Genomic DNA, 23,413 nt, shown 5'->3' on the forward strand with positions numbered 1-23,413 from the left:
GTTTACTGCCCCTCATCTAGTCCACAAGAGCATTCAGACACTGCTCCAGAGCATTCACAGCCTCTCCTGATTCATACATTACGGATAAATAGAGCTGTGCATCATCAGCATACTGCTGACACCTTGCTCCAAAACTCCTGATGGCCGCTCCCAATGGCTTCATATAGATGTTAAATAGCAGTGGGGAGAAAATAGTGCCAGGGGGCCAAGGAACACTCACCCACTGTTACTTTCTGGATGTGATCCTGAAGGTAAGAGTGGAACCACTGCAATACCGTGCCTCCAATACAGTGCCTCCAATACCCATCTCACTGAGTCGGTCCAGGAGAATACCATGGCCAATGGTATCTAATGCCGCTGAGATCAAGCAGAAATAATAGGGTTTCACTCCCCCTGTCTCTCTCACGATAAAGGTCATCCATTAGGATGACCAAGGCTGATTCTGTTCCAAAACCAGGTCTGAATCCAGGTTGTGATGGATTTAGATAATCACGTCTCATCCAGGAATATCTGCAATTGCTCTACAACCACTCTCTCCACCACCTTTGCCAAAAAAGGGGTGTTGGTGACTTGTCCATAAGTTGTTACACTCCATTGGGTCCAGTGTAGGCTTTTTAAGAAGTGGATGCGCTGCTGCCTCTTTAAGGGCAGTGGGCATCACACCATCGTGCAAAGATGCTTTTACTACAACTGTGACCCATTCAGTCACCCCATTCCAGCTAGCTTTAATAAGCCAGGATGGACAAAGATCTAATGAGCAGGTGGTCGGGCACAACACTGCAATCATTGTGTCCACATCATCAGGCCACAATAACTGGAATTGATCCCACAACACTGGCTTCAATGATGCATTGGACACCTCGGCTGGCACTGCTACAATAGTAGTGTCTAAATCACTGTGGAGCCAAGCGACTTTGTCCTCAAAGTGTTTTGCCAACCAGTTACAGCTGGACACCATGTGCACCAGAAGTCCATCGCTCTGGTCAGGAGTGACCAACCGCCAGACCACATGGAACAACTCAGCTGGGTGGACGCAACAGAAACAGCAAAGTGTTTTTTTGCTGCCCCCACTGCCATATGGTAGGCCCAACTGTGAGCCCAAACACATGTCTGCTCCAGAGTGAGATCTATGGACTTTGCAAGGTTGTAAAGGTGCCTCAGTCTAGGAAGGAACTGTGGCCTTGACTATGGTTTGCTTTCTTGTCTTCTAAATTAATTCTGTGATCTCTGTTTAGTGCTCAGTGCCTTGTGGAATGGGGACAACAGGAAGAAGAGTAGAATGCATGACTGAAAATGGTTCATCCAGTGACTTATGTCTGTCACATTTAAAACCTGCAAATAGAAGGTTTTGTCATGCAAAAGACTGTAAGTAGTTCAAATACATACAATGGATACAATGGAATGTTTCGTTCATGAAAATGACATACTACATTTATTTTTAGGTGATATGATAACCGGCTGCAAAGAAATCCAGATCAGAAAAAAGATTAGAAAGGATGGTGAATATTTGCTAGATGTTAAGGGAAGAAAGATAAAGGTATTGTTACAGCTTTTATCTAAAGGGGGTGGGGAGAGACGTAGAATAAAGCCACCCTTTCCTAAAGGAATTCTGTCATCTTTATTTTATAGATTTTTTGTTCAGACATGTGGCTAGAGAATCCCAAGGAATATTTAACGTTGGCTAAAGGGGAAGCAGATAACTTTTCAGAAGTGTATGGATATCGGTACTGTGTTTAAAAATGTTTTTAAATTTCTTATTTATTCATAGTTATAATCGTGCTAGTTGCAGAATTATATGCCTATTTTTTTTAAAAAAATACATAGTTCTTAATTATTGTTGTAGAGTCTAGGAATATAATGCTAGACTTGTTTCCTATCTGAGCCGTGGAGTCATGGGGTGGCCTGTCCTAGAGAGGGCAGAGGCTGGTGGGGGGGGTTTACAAAACCACAGTTGGCTCCTCATCTCTTGGGGTCAAACTACACTTTACATTGTTCAGTTTTGTTATTTTATTTTTAAAGTATGCTTAAACTGGCTGTTTTTGTTTTGAAGAAAAAGCAGACACAGGTCCAACTGTAGAATGTGCTTTTCTCTGGATTGGGATCCCCTCACACACACACACACTAGTTTTCTGCTAAAAATTGCCCCTCTCTGGCAGCTATTTGCCCTCAGTATGCCATCTGTAGTAAATAGCACCATTGGGGCAGAAACAGCTTACTGGTGGGGTAGAGCTGTAATGCTAGCTTCCGGCAGTGCGGTCATTGCTGCTTACCTGGAGGGAAGAGGTGGCATATAGGTTGGTTTGATGTTGGTGTGTACTTCTGGAAGCACCAGACTGGCTCTTCTGATACGACAGTCTCTCTCTGTGTCGCCTCTCCCTCTTTCCCAGTAAGTGGCAGCAATCCTGCTGGGAAGTTAGTGTTGCGGCTCCACCCTCAAGGCAAAACACACATACTTTTGGGGGCAAATATTTATTGATTGATTGAGTTTGTATTGTGCCCTTCAACCCAAAAGGAGGGCAGTAGGCAGGAGAATTTTCAGCAGGGTCTCAATCTGGCTCAGGGGCACATTCTGGCCCTTCAACTGCTTTGTCTTCAGAATATAATGAGAATAAAGATAAAGAATAAAGCTAATGGAAGTGGCCAGTTTTAAGTACTTTTAAAAAAAGTATGGATAATGTAACCTATAGTTTGGTCTTTACCTGAAATTAAGGAGAAACTAGCATTACTAGGTATGCTACTGAACACCATCTCAGTTGGAATCTGGGAATGAACGCTAGCATTTAAGCATTTTCAGAGAGGGATTCCAGCCCACTGTGTAAACGATGCAATTGTGTTTGCCATTGCTGACATAGGCAAACCAATGCTGGAACCTCAGAGCATCCAAGTTAGCCTCCTAGAGCATCTTGGTGATGTGGCCAGTGGATAGTGTTTACTTGCTGACTCTGCTGGTTGCTATCTGGGTATGTGGGACAGCCACCTAAAGTGGTCTCACCTTGCAGGCTCCAGACTGGCATTTGCAAATAGTGTAGGAGCAATATGGAGCAAATTTCAACTTCCATAATCCATGCTATTATTTTGGCAAAGCTATGTAGAATGGAATCATTGAGTTTGGCTCGTTTCTAAACATTACATCTGCACTGACTCTGAATGATGGGCATTATCCAGGCAAAGTTAAGCATTTTGAAATCCCATTTATTTTAATGTGAGAGTTAAGGACATGCTTGCACCTGTCTCTTGGAAATCAATAGGACTTAAAAGATGTTTAGCTTGCCCGGACTGCGCCACAGTTTGTTTAGATTCTGCACATCTTTAGGTGTTTGTACAAACCTTTGTGTAGCATAAAATAACCTAATTAGTTTTCACTGCCTTCCAAGTTTTTAATAAGGAATAACATTATAATGTCACTAAAGCAAAAGCTAAGGCATGTTTATTCATAGGCTGCAAAATCCATATGAGTGTCCTTTTAATGGAAGTAGACGGCAAGATTGCAAAATGTGCAGAGATGACTACCCTGCAGCTGGCTACACAATTTTTAGGAAAATAAGGATTGATCTCAATTCTTTGGAGATTAAAAGTGAGTCTTTATATAACAATAATACATTTTTCGCAATTATTGAGTGACTGTTATAAATGCAAATTGCTTGTCAGTAGTACCATTTTGGGAAAAAGAGCGTATTTTTCTTCCCAATCTATTGCAAGAATAATATATTGAAGATGAAGTAAAATGATAGGAAAATCCTTCTTCATGGGTTTTGATTTTACAATAGTTTCCCACACACACATATTAAACTAGGGGAGGACCTTGGGCCCTCCAGATACTACTGAACTACAACTCCCATCAGCCCTGACCATTCCCCATGCTTGCTGGGAGTCATGTAGTTGTAGTTCAGCAACATCTGGAGGGTCAAAGGTATCCCACCCCTGCAATAAAGTTTTGCAAATAGCAGCCACAATCCACTTCAAGGCTGGAGGGGAAAAGGTGGAGGGAGGAAAGGGGCTTGTATGTTTTTCCTAAAGGAACAAATATCAACATTAGTAGGGCAGTTTTCATCAGGGAAATGGCAGTGGGGAGAGCATTCCACAAGTGGGGAGCCACAACTGAAAAGGTCCTCTCCTTTGTTGCCATCCTCCAAGCCTTAGATGAAGACCAAAGGTTCAAGGTAGGTTCATGCCAGCAGAGGCACTCTGAAAGATACTGGGGTCCTGAGCCATGCAGGGCTTTATAGGTCAAAACCTGCACTTTGAATTGGGCTTAGAAACATACAGGCAGCCAATACAGCTGTTCAAGGATCAGTGTTATACGATTAGATAAGAGATCTTAGACTTATTCAAGCACTTTCATTGTCATGTCTAGTCAAGCCCTTAAACTACACACTTTGAGGAACGAAGGGACAAGGGAAATGGAGTGGTGCAGCTCCATGTTTCTCATAATGTAGGCTTAGACCCTCACCAACTAAAAGGTGTGCAGGCACAGGGGCTTCATCATATTCATCTATATGAAAGAGAATACCCCAAATGGAAAAGGGAAAATCCATGTGTGTATGTGGAATATCTGTCTTCAGACCCTCTGCACATAGGCCTTTGTATCAATCCCAACAGTGTCCCTATACCAGTCAAGGTTGTGGCACTCCCCTTTGTAATCCCCTCCCCTTAATTATTAGACAGGAGCCATCTCTGTTGTCTTTTCGGCACATACTGAAGACCTTCCTCTTTCAAGTAGAGACCTTATCCCAGTCTGCATCTATGTTGGAATTGTTAAAGATGTTTTGCTTTAAGATGTTTTTCTAAAAAAGTTTTTAGTGCTTTGTCACTGTTGTTTGCTACGCTGGGCTCCCTTTGGGAAGAAGGGTGGGATATAAATGTAAAAATAAATAAATAAAATAATTAAGTTGGTTTTGATGGCATAAATGAGATTTCACTTTTGCCTGCTAGCTACCGACTTCCGTTTCGCTCACACCATACTTGGGAAGCCTGTTCCTTTTGCCACAGCTGGAGATTGTTATAGTGCTGCTAGATGCCCACAGGTGTGTACTGGGGATAGGGTGGGATTCAGTTTGACAAATATATTTTCTCAAAAACTTTTAAATTCCAAACGAAGTCCTCCTTTCTTGCTCACTCCCTTTTTATTTTATCGTAGCTCCTTGAATGGATTTCTCACATTTATTTGTTTCAAACATTCAGTGACTCCTGGGACCAGTATTAGGTTTGCCATTTACAGTGCAATCCTGGGAAGGCAATCTCATTGTATTCAGTGGGGTGTAGTCCCAGACAAGTGTGTGTAGGATTGCAGCCATTGGCGAGCACAGTAGAGTTGTGGGAGTCATCCTTGCATCTGGCAGAAATCCTTTGAGGAGTTCTCTTCCTCTTTCTTTTTCACCCTCCTCTTTCTTGAAATCCCCGCTTTCTGTTCACCTGCTCTTTCACTCTTCCTTTGTCTGGGCACTTCTTGCCAAAATGTTGCATCTGGTATTTACAATACAACACTGCCCTCTTGTGACCCCACAACTTCCCTTCAGCAATTGTGTCTGGAGTCAAGAAGGCAACCTTTTTCAGAGTGGTATGAAAGAGGCATTGCCTAGCATTGCCCTAATCCCATGATTGGCCCATGGCAGGTTTTGCAACTTTGGGAGCTGTTTCAAAAGTCTGTAAAGCAGTAGCAACTGGTGCCCATTGAATATGGTGCAGCTGAGGGCACGGGAGCAAAGGTGTACAGTGTGGACACATAGTGAGACATCTTCACACGCTTAACATAGGCACACACACATACTTGATACTCTTTCTCTCCCACTTCAGACCGGCACACACATCTAGGAATGGGTGAGGATTTAGTGAAATTGGAATTGGCATCAGACTCCCTGATAATATGCAGGCCTGCTATCTTTGTGGACTGATCCTGAAACCTGTGCACTTCCCCTGCTTTTTCTGACACCAGATTTTTACCACATCAAATATAACTTAAACTGATCAGCCTGCCTGGCTTGCTAACTTGAAATTGACTAGGAGAAGGGAGGGAGAATGCTGCATTGTGAGAAAAGAAACCCCTGTCTCATTGCACACAGAAGAGGCACCAAGCAGTTCCTGCCATTGGTGAGCTAGTGGCACAAGTCAGCTATAGGATAGTCCAGAGAGGAACATTGGAAGCTGCCTTATACATAGTCAGACAGTTGGTCCATCTAGCTCAGTATTGTCTACACTGACTGGCAGCGGCTCTCCAGGGTTTCAGGCAGGAGTCTGTCCCAGCCCTACCTGGAGATGCCGGGGATTGAACTTGGAACCTTCTGCATGCAAGGCAGTTGCTTTCCTAGAGCCACCACCACTGTGTTAGCCTGTTTTAATTGCAGGGTAAATGGTGACGAGTGGCTTCTTTAAAGGGCTGCAGTCCTTGTCAGCCAGGCAGCCCTAAGTAAGAGTCACAACTGGAGAAAGGATTTCTTTGCCAAGGGGTCTCTCAGTGGGTGCTTGTGATTGCTCCTGGCCTGCTACTGATTCACATGCATGTTTGAGGGAGACTCCTCTGGGTCAAAGTGTGCAAAAGGCCAATGGCAAAGGAATTTGTACGGCTGCTGAAAATGGGTTGATTGTGGGCAGTCAATAGGGATGTTCCACTTTATGCAAATTATTGTGCCTGAAGGATTATGATTGGCTAGATGTTGCCGATCCCAAGGAAAGGAGGCTAAGAAGGGGGATTGTTGGTTTGCATTGCCCTTTCTGAAAGCTATTTTAAATGGATAATGCTTTATTGTCTTTTTCTAGAGTCGCTAAGGTTGGGCCAGAGCAGATCACGTCTCACTCTCTGCTGGTCAGAAAAAACTCAAGGGAGCATTCAAGGCAGAGATAGACAGTAACGTATATGCATAGGGTGGGGAGAGAGAGGGCTCTAGGAGGTTGCTTCCCTCTCTTCCAATTGTAATCAGCCACCACTGCTGTATAAAATATGTTTGATCAGAGATTATTCTGGGCAGAAGAAACGTGAATGTCTGTACACGCACAAGCAGCAGTTCATCTTACCATATTGCAAGTCCTATGAACAGCTACAATCTCTCCCCAGCAACATGAACTGCCTTTTACTTGTATTTCTCTAAGAGAAAAATAATGGGAAAATATCATGTGACATAATATTAGCAATATTTCTTAGCCATACTCCAAAGTATATGTGTTGCTTCTTCCACTTGACAGGGGCAGTTTGGCATCAATTTGGCAGGCACTGGACTGAGGCTATCCACCACAGCAAAATGGATTGCTCAGGGAAATTATGTTACAGTTCAGATACATAAATCTCAAGTAAGTCATTTTGCACAAATGATTAGTTTGGGGTAGGGAAGTTGGAAGTCTGGAAGAAACATACCTGTTTAAGGTGTTGGGGTGCAGGGGTAGACTTCAACTGCTTGGCACATGGCACAGAAGGAGAGGACATGCAGGTGACTTGCTTATCCTCTTCCCATGATTCCTGGTTCCCAGGCAACCAGGGTACTGCAACTAGGGGATGCCCAGACTTCCAAAGCCTATACGATTCCACGTGACTCATAAGGTGATTTTCTTTTTTTTTCAGGAAGATACTAAAATATATGGGAGATGTGGAGGATTTTGTGGGAAATGTATTCCTAATGGAAACACTGGTCTCCAACTTCAAATTCATTAAGAAAAGCAAAAAGTCAAAGAAGAAAAATATCTTTAAGAATCATATTGAAGGTGCTGTTATTTTCTCAATTCCTTTGACTCTGTAATGTCGTTTACTCAGAATTCCCTCTCCTCCTTCAGCATTAATAGGGAATTTATGCCTTTGTTGATAGGGAATCATCTGCATAAACTGCAGTTATAAACTCTCTGGTGTCTACATTGGCTTGGATCCTAAGAACCACGAGTAGAAGGAAGGGGACTCTCCATTCCTCACCTCCCTTTTGCACTCCCTGCAAGCCTGAAAAAAGACCCCTCTGAGGATTGGGGTTTACTCCCAAACAGTGTGGGATGGGGTGTGGGGAACTGCAGAGGAAGTTGCCTAAAATGGGATGGAGGTTACATGTATGAGCAGATCTCCACTTGCCACTGAATCCCTCAACACTCCTTCCGACACTGTTCAGGAGTGTCCCTCAGTTAGAGAGGGAGAAACTCAGTTCAGTTTGCATTTGGATGCAAACCCTACCTAATTCACACTTCCCAAAACTATATATGAAACCGAAATTCAGCTCAATTTGCACTTTTCTCAGTTTTGTGATGCTGTTCTCCAACCCAAACATGTACAGTATATATTAGGGGAAAGCGTGCCTCAAATGTATATTAGTGAAAATAACATACAAAAATATTAGGGAATATCAGAGAAAATTGCTTGCAAAAATGTGTATATTAGGCAAAATTGCATACAAAAATGTGCATATCAGGAGATGTGCACCATAAAGCTGACAAATTTTCATGACAATATTGATTTGGAAATGTGGCAAACTGAATTTAAGATTGGACTAATGAGAAACTGAGAAAAATGGGAAATAACTGATTCATCCAGAAAGATTTTTCATGACATAGAGAAGGTTGAATGGAGAGACGACAGTTAAAAAAGGGAAAAAAGGTCACTTTCTATAAGCTTCCTTCCGTTTGCGGTTCTTAAGATCCAAACCAAAAATTCAATGGAGCAAATTCAGTCAATTTCACCAAGTATTGTTTCTGGCCAGCTTGACTATATAGCAGGTCCAGATAGCTACAGAAGGCATCATTATTAAAACAGTGCTAGTTATGCTGAAAGCAATACCGAAGCCTTGGCTTTTGCACTGCTTCTAGTGTGTTCAGCCCCCTAAGCATAGTTCTGTGAGATTGCGACAGGTTCTGGAACACATTCTCAAGACCATTTCACACACTAAAAAGCAAAATGTACACCTAGATGTTTTATGTGTACACATAAAAACTGTAAAGAGTGAACATGCGGACATATTTTCAAATGCATGTAGAATATAAATACAGTTCCCAGAAATCCAGGATTGCCTGCAGTTTCCTAGCACACTGCACATGGGATCATGATGGAAAGCTCCATCTCCAGCCTGTGCATGCTTGTTCAGCATTTAGTATTCTGTTCTGCGAGGGCCTGCAGAGAAAGTGGTAAGAAATACCCAAGGCAAGGCAGGACCATGGGCAGCTCCTGGTGGGCACTGCTAGCTAAGTGCCTCAGCAAATGCTTAGAGTTATCTTGACCTCTGAGCAGCCCTGCCCCCCTGGGAGAGCTGTGTTGCAATATTTAAAGGACCTGTTGCCTATACTGCAGTCACATTCTCCTGCTTGGTGGTGATGGTGGGAAGATAGTCTGCAGGAGAATCATCCTCAGGCCCTGATGATGGAAGATCCAATCCTCAGGCCAACACAGTGTAGAAGGTATATTGAGGGCTCCTGCTTGGGGGGGGGCTGGTGCATCATGCAAATCAGAGTCCCCCTCAGGCCAACACTGAGACCCTGAGGCAGGGGACATGACAGACTATGCAGAACCTGCAACTCTTTGCATACTGTAAATTAACCTCTCTGAACAGAAGGCTGGCAAATATGTAGAAAAGAAAATCCAGAGTCCCAGATGGCATGCACAGTCCTTATGTGCACAGTTTGTATGAACATAGGGACCATTCAGCTAATCAAGTGATTGCATAGAGGTCGGGGTGGAGCTTACCCCTGTAGTCCTGTTTCCTCACTACCCATGTTCACTGTATGTGTGATCATTATGTGAAGATGCTCCTGCTGATTGTGGTCATTTGTATACCAGCATCCTTGCTTCCCCCCCCCCACTGAAAGGGGGAAAAAGCTTGTGCTAGCTCTTTGTAGAATTGTTTATGAAATGAATAATCATAGATCCTTATATTGTACAAAACAAGAGTTCACACTTCCTGACCTATCTTGATCATGTATATTAGAAAGTTTAAAAAAAGGAAAGAGGATGTTGAAATATGCAATGTGCAGCCAATCCTAAACCAGTTTACTCAGATTTAAATCCCTCTAAATTCAATGGGGTTTACTCTCTAGTAAGTTTGTTTATGATTGCAACCTTTGGCTGCTACTGCTGACTTTATGAAACCATCCAGTAATTATGTTTGTCCCCAAATCTATCACAGACTGGTGCATAAGCAATATACTTTCTGCTGATACAGTTCCTGTAGATTTTTGTTTTTTAAAAATGGTGCTCCTGTCACTTTTTAACATCATGTTTGTTGGTGCTTCAGTACAGCTTCAGTAAACTCCTTGGAACATGCTTGACAAAGTTAACTTCTGATATGGCTACAAGCCAAATAATAACATAACAAAATCAACACCTAATGTTAGCGATCCTACCTCTTTTCCAAATGTATACTATGAAAGCACTGAATTTTGTATATTATAAGATTTTATATTCAATTGTACAGTGGCTTCAAGGAGATCTAGTTTAGGTCTCTAGTACTCCTCTTGACCTGGTTCAAGTGTAATAGCAAACAGTGGTGTCCTGTTACAAAACTGAGCTGAAAACTCTCTTCCCGCCCCTCCTTTTCAAGCACAAGGACAAGAGATGGAAAGCTTCTCCTTTTGCTTTAGAACTAATTGCGATTACTTACAATCTTGAGGAACTGATCTAACTAAGTTTGCAAACAATGATATTAAATCAGTTTGAACCTGATTTGTTTTAACTAACCAGTTCAGTTAAACCACGGTTTCCCCGAGTTCAGATGTAATTGGCACTGTGATTAATTCTAAAGGGAAAGTGGAAGCTTTTGATTTACTTTTGATACATTGCAAGGGGGACAGGGGTTGAGGTGGTGCATGAGTCCAAGGCTCATTAACATTTATTCCTGCAATTCGAATGTTTGCTCATGTAGTTTCACATTACATCAGAATCTTATTTATTTTATTAGAGACTGCTGTTCTGTGTGCATTCCTTTCTGTATACAACATTGGTGCCTCCATAGAAATGAATGGGAATTCCAATGTGGACAGAAGTTGCATTTCCACACAGAAAGTCATTGTAATATTCCATTTTGTTTCTAGATAGGAGGTGATTATTATTATTTTTTGTCTTTAAGAAGAGTTCCGGTTGTTGGATTTATGATTTAGGATCGCCAGAAACACAAACATTAATATTATATGGAATTTGAAAACTATTTCAGAATAAGAATAAATGCTCAGGTATTCAGAATGTAAAACTTATGTTAGGTAGTACAGTTATATTTTTTCTTTGTGATGCCTACTGTTGAAGCCAAATATCAGCTAAGGGTACAATCATCATTTCATTCAAGTCAGTGACAAAACTCTCATTCATATTAATGGATCTGCATTGCAACCTAAATGATTAAACCAAATGCCATTAACTGCCAGTAAAGTATTGGTAGATAAAAATGGCAGCTATGTTAATGTCACCAACAAAGATATTTAAATTAAAGGCTAAGTCATACCATGTGATTTTGAGCAGTTAACTGCCTTTTAGCTAACACATAAAGATAACTATTTTGTGACCTCTGTACCAGAAAAGTATTTTTTGCACTATGTGCCTTATTCTAGTTGTAAACATGAAAATTGTAACATTATTTTCCTAGAAATGTTTACATTTACAATACATGTTATAAATTATAAAAATCTTTATATAATAAATATACCATGTGATCACCACTTAAATACATGGGTACATGTGTTTGTGCCAGCAAATAACTCCGATGTGTCAGCAAATCACTTATAGCCTGGTTTGTGCAAATCATTCAGGCTGCATTCAGACATGGAATTTAGTGTGTTAGTTTTCCTGGTTATAACACTAGGACTTCTGTCCTGATTTCTAATGTTCCTTTCACACTACAGTACCTGTTGTATTATGGACCTGTGATTTTCTCATCAATATACTGCTATGTCACACTAAATTTCATTCACATGAGTGAGTGTGGTGTGACACAACAGTGGATGTCATCAGACAAGTCAGCCTCCCACACACCCTTTATGTTCATGCACACTTCTGTATACTGGAAAATAGCCTAAAATTTCATTACATGAGCAGCGGTGGCATGATCCCAAGAAAACAGCAGGAAAAATAAAACACGAAATTCCCATACTTTTCCATGTTAGCGGGGTTGCCAAAGAATTTTTTTCTGGCAAGTAACATATTCCAGGTTAGTGGGGTCGCAAAAGTATTTTTTTCCTGGTAATTAACATGGAAATGAACACTAAATGCTCCCTTGAGTCCACCAGATTTCCAGAAGTAGCTTTTACATCACATGAAAGATCACATAAAATGTGAAAATTAAGGACATAAGGTAAGGAAATGTTGGGGAAATGGCATAAAGTGCTATCTGAGTGCCGCTTCAGAGTTCCTTTACACTTTGACATACATAGGGAGGAAAGAACATGTGCAGCATCATTTATTAAGGCTGCAGTCCTCTGCATACTTACCTGGGAGTAAGTTCCATTGAACTTGATGGAACTTTCTTGTGAGCACATATGTCAGGGATTGTGCTGTAGGTGCCTCCCTCCCTCCCTCTCCCTCTCTCCCTCTCCCTCTCTCCCTCTCTCTTTGTGGTACATGGATTAAGAAGACCCACACATTGTTCCCAGCTGTGTACTTGCAACAAAATCATTCTTATGCCACACCTTACAAGTAATGACACTATATGGAACTTACCACCATGTAACAAAAATACTGTTAATCAGGATTCACATTTGCACTCTGATAAAAGCTAGTATAGGTAAAGTTTAATAGGTAAAAGGTCTACAGACCCATGACTATAGTTGAAATGAATTAAAACAATATACTGATATACTGTGAAACATAAATAATGGCTACTTAAAACATAAGACTTCATATATGCAAAGGCAGTAGAATATAGTACGATGTGCAATATGCAGAGAAGGAAAGACAAAGAAAACAAAATAACCAGTGGGAGAGAAAAGTGGAATAAAGGAAGTGATCGGACCAGTTCTTTCATGGACATTCTTTTATATATTGATCAGAGATGAGACCACATTTTCATGTAATTTTGGAGCTAGACCAAGTGGTGGACATTTCTATTGCCAATGTGTGCCAAAAATCTTCCTGGGGAAAGCATCATCAGTGCCTTCTCCTTTTTGCTTTAATATTCCATTGTTACACAAGGCATGTAGGCACACATTTGATATCAGCATCTTTTCAAATCAAAACTATGTTATGATTTCACTATCTGTTGTGCTGTCTGACAGTCTTCTTCGTTGTCTCTTATCACTGTTTTTCCTCATTCTTATCATCAACCCAGGTGTCAAAATCTCACATTGGTTGTCTCTTCAACAAAAGTTAAAAATAGCTTGCACAGAGCTTGTCTTTCCCATTATTGTCATCCATTATTACGGCTGCTCTGACATTTGCTGCATTCAGTGGTTCCCTGGGCCTGGATTTACAAGCACCATGTGTAAAGTGGCTTTCAGAGTGGTAAAAAGGCAGCACTACATTTAAGCAGCAGGAATATATGTAATGCCATTTGTGGGGAACAATCAAGCCATATATATTATTTTGCACATAGGAACACATTCTTCTGCATTAGCACAGGAAGCTATTTAAGCCACAGAGTCCTGCATATGTACGCTGCATGCCTGAACAGCAGTTGGTGTGAACATGCACTCAGATTCACCAAGATAAACCAGCAAAATCATCAATATTTACATGTGTGATCTTCTCCATGTGACACATCATGCAAGCTGATTTCTCAAAAACCATGTGTTCAAAGAAACTTATGAACCATTCCCTATTTTACAAGCAAGCGGTAAACCATGTCATTGCAGATTATAAAATATAACTGGATATAACTGAATTTCTGTGTCAGAGCAGTTCCAGTTGCAAAGCTAGTATGTTCCCCTTGATACACATCTTGGCTATTTATTCACAGAGGGTGTCAGGTGAATATCCTTGGGCTGGGTGTTCCATGATTGGGGCATCATCACTATGAAAGTTCTAGATCTTATGTCCTCCCACTGTACAAGTAACTTGCAAAAGAGCCTCCCTGGCGCACATCAATATATTCAGATTTGGGCCTTAAACATAATCAGCGTAGATCTTTTACAATCAGCATTCTGTGGCTCCAATGGCGTGTGAAAGTAAAATTCTGGCTGCTGTTCTTTGACTTAGCTGAAGTTTATGAACTTATCTTCAAAGATAGACCCACTTAGAGACAATCTATAGAGGATCAAGGCATGGCTAACAGAGCCAAGGGAAGATACAAGTAGCATATTCTACAAAGCTGGGAAAAGGCACAATGCAATGCATGATTGGTGTGCTACTTAATGACTCAGGAGACATGAGTCTGATTGGTCTGCATAACCCTGCACCCAGTAACTGCTTGTGTTAGACCATTTGGGATGGATTGTGCTGAATGAGAGGGAGAAGTCCCACGGAAAAGAATGCAAACCATGCTGCAGCAGCACATGGTAGGCATAATCATTGGTTACCTGTGTCATAGACAATTAAAAACCTCTGAGAAAGGCATTGTAGAATTGCTCAGCAATATAAGACTGCTTTGTAAATTATTCATTTTGCTATATTTATCTGTCACTAAGTTTACCCAATAAGCCTCTAGACAATGTACAACACTAATGTGAAACAAGAATTTAGGAAACGCATCAATATACAAACAGTACAGTCATTTAATCATATGAAAGAGCCACAAGAGCCATACACAAATGAAAACCAATGAATCACTGTCACTTTAGCAGAGGCTAAAATTAAATAATATTAAGTAACATTCAAAATATCAAGAGGCCATTAAGAAAACGTTTAAAAGCCTGAGAGAACAGAATAGTTATTTGATTGGTGCTGTTGAAGAGACATTCAGGTAGGCTCTTGGTGGACCTCTCTAGAGAGAACATACTACAAATGGGGGGGGCTTTCCAAAAGACCTCTCTCACTGCCACCCTCCATGTTTCAGAAGGAGGGCCGCTTGGAAAAGGGCCTCTGTAGATCTTAGGGCACCGATAGGTAGGTACATCTGGAATCTGTATCGATAGGTACATCTAGAAAGAGGCATTGCACTAGATGGTGGAGTTCCAAGACTTTGCAGATAAAAAACCAGCACTTGGAAGTAGGCCCAGAAACAAATTGGAAGCCAGTGAATGAAGGAAAGGACCAGCGTAATATGTTCAGAGTTAATCTCACCACCATATTCTGCACCAAACGAAGTTTCCTGATCATCTACAAAGGCAGCCCCACACAGTACAGTAATCAAAATGAAAGGTTACCAGAACATGGGTCACAGAAGCCAGTTTATCTAAATCCAGATAGGGGCATAGTTGGCATACCAACCTATGCTGGTAAGAGGCACTCTATGACATCAAGGCCACTTGCGCCTCCAGTGCAAGTAATGGATCAGAGCACCCCCAAGCTACAAGCTTGAACCTTTAGAAGGAGTCTAGCTCCCTCCAGAACAGATTGAACACTACTAATCCGGACAGGAGAAATCATCTACTGAAAGTATCTCTGACTTGTCTGGATCTTAGCACTCACCTAGTGCATTACCACAGCCGGACACCATATCCATGTAATTGTTTTTCTTACTACATTTACTGGGAGGAGCTGCATCCAAATTAACAGCTTTTACTCCATCTTGCTTTGAAGTGTTAGCAAATGAGTTTATTTGTACTTGTATGTCGCAATTACATCTGCATGAAAGATTAGTTCTGAAGGATTGAATAGGGGCGGGAAGAGGAAAAGGTCAGCTCTTTTGCCAAAGTAAAAGAGCGCACCAGAACTAAAACAAATGGAAATATGCTTACCCAGCCTTAATAGGGGATCTGGCTCATGGGATTCATATTTTTTGTGCACACATATTATTTTGCTAGACAATAGCTTCTTTAGATGAAAATATTAAGAGGATCAGCATTAGTTCACACAGGGTGCTATACAAAGAAAGGCATTGTTCAGATTGTAGGCTGTGTTTTGGGAGCAAGAGAAAGAAAAAAAGTCAGAAATGTTCAGATCAATTTCAGGGTTCACTACTACAGAAGGAAAGACAGACAGACAAGAGATCTTGAACCGAGCAAGAAATTGAGATTTGTCTAGATCTTTATCTCTGAATACTTTCAAGGGAGTGTCACTGGTCTGATGTGCTTCAGAACATCCTAACGTTTAGGATTTACAATTGCTGGGACAGGAAGGAGAAATGCCTCATCTTGTGTTATTATTTTGTTGTTGTACTTTATAGCAAGGGTGGGCAACTTCTGGAGCCTGGGAAGCCCATACTATATGTCTATAGCATATATTCTCAAGTATGAGAACTTGATATTCTTGAACATACTTGCTGCTGAGTTAAAATGGGGAATATTGAAATCTTTGGTGATATCTTGTCACATCACATATCAGTTTCATTACTTAATCTTGCATAGTGCTCTGTATTTTGTATACTTTTTATAAAAAGCACGATTCCTCTCAGAATAATGTGCACAGAGCCATCTAGTGGCTATGCTTTACATTTTTATAAATTACACTAATTCAAAATAACCATTATTGCTATTTAATATACCAGTGTAAGCCCAAAGAATTATAAACAAGCGTAAAATATTTATGTTGGGGGGAAATGCAGTGTTGAGGCAGTGCAGTATTTTTTATGGTTTGTCTTCAGGACTAGTCACTTTTTGCACTAAAAAAAATCAAAGATACCCATTCTATTAATTGGAACACATTTATTTTACAACACTGAGGGATTTTAGGGAGGGGGTCTATTGCTAGTCCACCTTTAGGTTTGGTGTCTATCTGCCACTGGTCAGTCCTGGCAGAATACACCCAAGTCCAGCAATCAGTTCACAAGCAGAAACGTTAAAGCACAAAGTGGTCTCAGACAGTTTCTGTTGCTGGAACAGGATGCATTTAGGGCAGCCACATGGCCTACTTTACAGAGGATAGTCTTCTATTTGAACAGCTGCCAGAAAATAGTCCACTATTAGTAGGGCGGTCCAGTCCACCTCTGATTTAAAGATAACCATAAGAAAGGAAAGCAGGGGCCTAGAGTTTGCCCATCAACAGCACCTGAACAGCAGATTGGCCAGGCACACTGGGCTGCAGTCTTTTCCACTAAAGTGAGATTATTGTGTTTCTATTTAAATTAATGTAATGTCCAGCTTTACATACAAGTAGGAACCTTTCTTTAAATCTGTGTCCTCTTTTGTATTATGCATCTCCTCATTTGGGGGGATGCATAAGTGGCTGCGCTAAGAGAACTGTTAAAAGAGACGTCTCAACTCAAGCTCTCAAGGGTTTCATCGCTCTTCAGTTAGGAGGCAGAGAGAACAGGTATGTTCATGTGCCTAGTTCAGGAAGCTGGTTTTCATCTGTAAACTCTGCTGCTCACTGTTCAGAGTTTTGCTTGCTCTGTTCTAATTGGCTCCAACAAAAATCACAAGATCTTAATATATTCTGGACAACCTGTATAGATACAGGGAAATATTGTTTTGTAAATACCCTCAAGCATAAAGTACAATTTATGGACCAGTTCAAATCAAGATGTGCTGGGATGAGCAGAGTTTGCAATAGGTGGATCTCTGGATGAGCTAGTTGAGTTCAGCAGGCATAAGTTCCTCATCCTACGCCGGTATTATTGTTTTTAGTAAGTCATTCAAGTTGCGTTGAAAGTGAACACATGCCCAGCAGTTTAAACCTGTGGCCTCCAAATGTCAGAGTACAACTCCCATCATATCTAACCACTGGTTATGCTGGCTGGGGCTCATGAGACTTTGAGTCCAACAACAGCGGGAGGGCAACAGATTCTCCATTCTCGGGTTAAATGCTAGATTTTAAAAAATGTCCTTAGTTAAGTATCTAATAGATTATTGAATAACAACTTTTCCCTAATTACAACTTTAGAAGTTACTCATAGTAAGCAAGGAAAGAGTTCCCGGTTAGCTGAAGGTCACCTGATGACAAGTGGTAACTCTGGTTTTCACAAATTGGGATGTGATAGTGTGTATCACCAGTTGAGACCGGTGCCCATTGATACTAGTAGGGTGGAAAGTCAGGGAGGCCAACAGTAGGGGGCACCAGAGCAAATGGCTGGTGGAGCTAGAGCCAATAACAGGTGGAGCCAACATACTGGTTTTGCCCCCTTCCTCCTCCCTGCTGAATTCTATAACAGCAACACTGATAGTAAGGAAGGGGGAAGCTCACAGCCAGTGCCACCACCTAGACTGGTTGTAAGTAAGGAGGTAGGCATGTGGGGGCTGGTTGAGGACAGACTGAACTTGGTGGGGCTGTGCCCCACTTGCCCTAATGGAGTATCCTCCATTGTGTACCACACTCATATGTGATTGCTCACAATTATTATTATTGTTATATTTATTGCCCACCCCTTACCAATAGGTACCAAGGCAGGCTACAGAAATGTAAAATACAGTATTAAAAACCATTAAAACACATTACATTAACAGGTGTAGGCTGGGTCCTGAAAACAAATATCTCAGGTGCTGAAGGCTAGAATAAAGAGGTGAGTCTTTAGCATTCTCTGAAAACTATATAGTGAAGGTGCCAAACACACCTCTGTGGGGAGGGAATTCCAGAACTTGGGGGCTGCCATAGACAATGCCCTCTCCTGGGCCACCATCCTCCAAACTTCTGAGAATGGCGGCACTACCAAGAAGCCCCCCTCTGCATATCTTAACATCTGAGAGGATCTGTAGGGAAGGAGACGGTGTCTGAGATATTTAGGACCTAAGTTGTTTTGGGTCTTTAAACACTAATGGGAGTACCTTGAATTGGGCCCAGAAATGAACTGGCAACCAATGCAACTGTTGTAGAGCAGGGGTTATATGAATTCTAAAAGCAACCCGTTCCACAAAACATAGGAAATGGACCTTTAGTGTAGTGGCACCTGCCATTTGGAATCCCCTCCCCTTAAATATTAGACAGGAGCCATATATTTAATGTATTTTAAAGTGTTTTTAGCGCTTTTGTTTTCCGCCCTGGGCTCCTACTGAGAGGAAGGGTGGGATACAAATCTAATAATAAATAAATAATAAAACCCTAGACAGTAATCTGCCTACTGCATTGTGGACCAATTGCAGTTTCTGAATCATCTTCAAGGGCAGCCCTGCACAGAGCTCATGTGGAAGTTACCACAGCATGGAGTACTGTTGTCAAGTCATCTTTGTCCAAAAGAGGCCATCACTGGTGAAACAGCCATAGCTGGAAATAGGCACTTCTCACCACTGAGGCTACCTGAGCCTCCAGTGACAATGTTAGATCAAGGAATACTGCCAAATTAAGCACCTGCTCCTTCCAAGGGAGTGCAATCCCATCCAGAACAGGTTGTCTTCCCATTTCCTGGTCTCAAGAACTTGGAACACATAACGCCTCTGCCTTTTCAAGATTCGGTTTCAGTTTGTTCGCCCACATCCAGCCCATCACTGCCTCCAGACACCTGTCTAGCACCTCAACCTCCTCTGGAACAGAGAGGTACAGCTGAGTGTCATCCACATACTGATGACACTTCACTCCAAAGCTCCTGATGACTGCTTTCAGCAGCCAGCCATCCTAAGCAAGAAAAATGACATTTGCTAAACAACCTTTTGCTGATTACTTTTCAAAATCTCCCTTGTTCTTAGATAGGCTATAATTTAACACAAATATTAAGAGTTTTCTTTGGGGTGGGGAATGCCAGTAATGATGAGGATAACTAGTACATAATCTCCACATCCTAGCCCCCCTTTCATACTTAAGCCCATAGAGGAATACCTTATTTGGCTTCAGATCCCTTTTTAACACATAATGGTCTTCTTTCACAGTTTATGGCAGTTTGTTTTACAAGACCTTGGTTTCATAGGTATTGGGTGTGTTTATTCTGGCTGTAGGGAAAGATTCTGTGCTCTGTTTTCTGATAAGTTTCCCCTCGACTTCAGTTATGACAGATACTTGAAGACACTTTGCTGAAGAAAAATACCATAGCACAAGACAGGCATCTCTGGCTATATTATATTTATGTCTGTAGTCTCTCCTTAAACACCAACAGCTGTGCAGACATTTATCTGGCTCAGCGCCGATTTTCTGCTATATCCAAGAAGCTCTTTAAAAAAAGAATTCTTTGGGATTATCTCTATTATTGCAATATGATTTTCTAGCCTACAAATACTTTTTCAATATTATCTGTACTTTTTAAAAAAGATGGATAAACATAGTGGGCTATATTCAGTGCTAGTCCTACTCAGAGTAGACCTACTGAAATTAATGGACATGACTAACTTAGGTTCATTAACTTCATTGTGTCTGTTCTGCGTAGAACTTAGTTGGATACAACCAAAAAACTCTAATGGGAAACTTACACAATTATTATCTATCTATATTTATAACATCTGTGGTTAGTTGCCTGTATTTGGGGGCACATATTTGTGGGTTTTGTTTGTAAATGTGCTTCCTCTCTGGATGGGAATATGTAGGAACGTTTTCCCCATATTGCAGTTGGTGTTCCAATACTTTGTAATGCTTCTGTTGTGTCATGGTGACACACTGAAACAGGGAATTGGAATCTTGATTGATCAGAGGTGTCTTTCCTAGTTAGAACCCTTATGTATGATGTAAGGCACCCTTCAGACTAACACCAATCACACATTGGCTGGGAAGTGCACCCTGCACTCATGCAGCATCACTGAAGAGGTGATGCTCATCCTGTGCATTCTCATTTGTCCCTTTGCATGTTCAGAGTCAACTCCTGAAGAGGACAATACACAAGTTAGTGGCAGTCTAAAAACATTAGCTTGCTTTGCGTTGGAAAATGAGATAGGCAAACCTTTTGCAAACCACTAAAATTCAAGGAATATCAGTGAATAGAGGTCAGAAGCAGGATTATACCTGCAGAGCCTATTCCCAATCTCAGTGTGTTGATTGGTTCTCCTGAACAGAGTCCATGTGTCCACATTTCATTAGAAGTCAACCTCTCTTTTGTTCTGAGTAGAGAAGTGCAAAGAGCTTCTTGCTGTGAGTGAGCACAGTGATGGCTGATGTCGGTGCATTTTTTTCCAATTGGTTGGTGGGCTGATGAGGGCGGGGCTGTCTCCTTTTATGCTCTTTTACATGTGGCAGCCATTTTGTGTTGTGTCATACCTCACAGCAGCCATTTTCACCTGGTAATTTGCGCATTATATTTGACCTTTCACACAACTTAAAAGCTAGTTCCAGAAATCTGGTGGAGTATAGTAAAAGTTTAGTGCTAATTTTCATGATAAATAATGCCACAAATAATCCAAGCCTGGGAACCCAGAAGACTGTGGAAGCTTTGCCCTATCTGCAGCTGCTCGTGTGACTGGCATCCCAGCATGCAATGCATTCTTGCTATTTAGGCACACACCAATTTTTTTTTTGCTTGATGAAAATTGTACTGGTATTCTAGTGTAGGCATGAGTAACAGCATCCCCTTTCTCCTTTCCCCACACATACCCCTGTGTCCAGACACTAACTGAAGCAGTGAATTGTGGGGGAACTACAGTGTGCATGTGTATAACGGTTGAGGGATGAAAACAAGGTGCAGTTTGTTGGAGCAGTGTGCGGAATGCTGGTATATCAGCCGAAAAAGCCACGGTTCCTTGACACAACAGGTACTGCAGTATGAAAGGAGTTTTAGAAATTGGGACAGAAGCACTACCATTTTAATCCATTAAACGGACACAGTAAGCCCCATGTCTGAATGCAGAATGAGTGCACACAGTTGGAGTCTGGCCCTTTTTGTGCCAGTAGGCACATTTGGACATTTGAGAAAGTGCCATGGGTGCCAGTCAAGAATGGCTGCTGTGGGGGTATGACACAACACAAAATGGCTGCCACATGTAAAAGAGCATAAAAGGAGACAGCATACACTTCTCCTCTACTCAGAACAAAAGAGAGGTTGGGTGCCCAGACCTGACTTCTAATGAAATATAGGCATGTTTAAGGGGACATGTAGGAGAGGCCAAGTCAGGACAAACAGGGACTAAGCAGTAAGAGTAAACAGTCTCTCATTCCTTGTGGATTTTTTAAGAGAAATTTACCGAGGTGCCATAGGAGGTATGATGGGCACATTGGCACCTCCAGACAGCACATTGGTGACCCTTGACATAAGGTATACATATGTACATGGAGATTGGACTATGGTCACTGGGTACAATCCTGCTCTCTCTTCACATGCTGAGTGCCCTTGAATTTTAGTTCTCTGCATAGGGCTTTGCTGCTTCCAAACAATTATTTACGGCAGGAAAACGATGCTACTCCAATACTATGGAGAAAGATTGAACGCATTTTGTACAACAAGGAACTATGGAGGGTGGAGGACAGCCGTTAAAAAAAGCAATCACTCCCAATTGTGGTGCAATTTCCACATGGGTTTCATGTGAAACCAAACCAAACCATTTTGGATATTTGGTTATTTCAAACCAGCATACTGGTTATATATATATATATATATATATATATTGATAAAGAGTGTGTTTTCACTTTCAGACAATTGTCCCAAGTCAAACACTTGTTAATGGATGTAACTGCTTTTTAATTTCAGTAGAGTGAATTAATAAGGTACTCATTCATGTGTGTGTATCTGTGTGGTACTGCTCAATTATAATGAACTGGGTTTCCGTATGCAAAGGAACTCTGTGTCTACCAGCACGTATATGGAATGAAACTATGGAGTGGAGTGGTTAATTTTCATCCTCGTTGTTTGATGACTTTTACAATCATCACAAGTAGAATCCTTAGTTTCTGCCCATTGATATTAGGCAGTTGTCTTCATTGTATTATTTTTGGCACCTGCTACAAATGTTTTTGTTCCCACAAGCTTACCTAGGCATGTAATTTTGACATGTGATTTTAGTAAATATGAGTGTTTTAAAATTACTTGTTTTATTTTATATTTTAATTTTTTATGTTAACTCGCTTTTAATGGTTTTTATTAGTATTTTAAATGAATATTTTAAGATGCGTACACACCATGTATTTAAAGCACCCCAAACCCTGGGAACTATAGTTTACCCCTCACAGAGCTACAGTTCTTAGCACCCTTAATAAATTACAGTTCCCAGGATCCTTTGGGAGGGGGTACTGTGCTTTAAAGGGTCTTGAAATGTATGGTGTGTATGGAATCTTCGACCAGTGGTTCCCAAACCCTTTTCCCCCACAGACCACTTGAAAATTGCTGACTGTCTTGATGGTCCACTTAATGATTTTTGTGCCTTTTGCAGCAATTCGTATGTGCTGTGTTAGGCGCTGTATGATTTTTAATTGTATCTTTATTGCTTCTTTTATTTCGTATATTGTATTTTATTGTATTTTAATTTGCATTCCATAGAATTCAATTTGAAATGCAATTGAAGAAATAAAAGAAGCAATAAAGATATCATTAAAAATCAAAATGAATATTTAATGCAAACATGCTATGGACCACCTGAACGAAGAAGAGACTGATGGCTCTAATGTCAGTGGGGCAGTGAATCCACTTCAGGTTTTAGTCCAAACCTTTGAGCAGCTGTCCAA

At 41.1% G+C, this 23,413-nt stretch overlaps 1 protein-coding gene across 6 annotated transcripts in view; it reads left to right on the top strand.

The window, feature by feature from the left end:
- Window positions 1–11,489, top strand: part of ADAMTS20 (ADAM metallopeptidase with thrombospondin type 1 motif 20) — a 125,943-nt gene extending 114,454 nt beyond the window's left edge. For 4 of the 6 annotated variants that reach the window (XM_061639921.1, XM_061639925.1, XM_061639922.1 and 1 more), the window contains 5 exons: window positions 1,236–1,365; window positions 1,443–1,537; window positions 1,630–1,724; window positions 3,438–3,574; window positions 4,933–7,270. In XM_061639921.1, the coding sequence (XP_061495905.1) occupies window positions 1,236–1,365; window positions 1,443–1,537; window positions 1,630–1,724; window positions 3,438–3,574; window positions 4,933–5,282 (807 nt within the window). In that variant the 3' untranslated portion in view covers window positions 5,283–7,270. Of the gene's footprint in view, window positions 1–1,235; window positions 1,366–1,442; window positions 1,538–1,629; window positions 1,725–3,437; window positions 3,575–4,932; window positions 7,282–7,549 lie in introns of those variants that run through there. The other 2 variants (XM_061639924.1, XM_061639926.1) reach the window with 2 other exon arrangements.
- The last annotated feature ends 11,924 nt before the right edge of the window (window positions 11,490–23,413 follow it).

Source organism: Rhineura floridana, chromosome 8 (assembly GCF_030035675.1).
Source record: "Rhineura floridana isolate rRhiFlo1 chromosome 8, rRhiFlo1.hap2, whole genome shotgun sequence".
In the NCBI taxonomy this organism is placed as follows: Eukaryota; Metazoa; Chordata; class Lepidosauria; order Squamata; family Rhineuridae; genus Rhineura; species Rhineura floridana.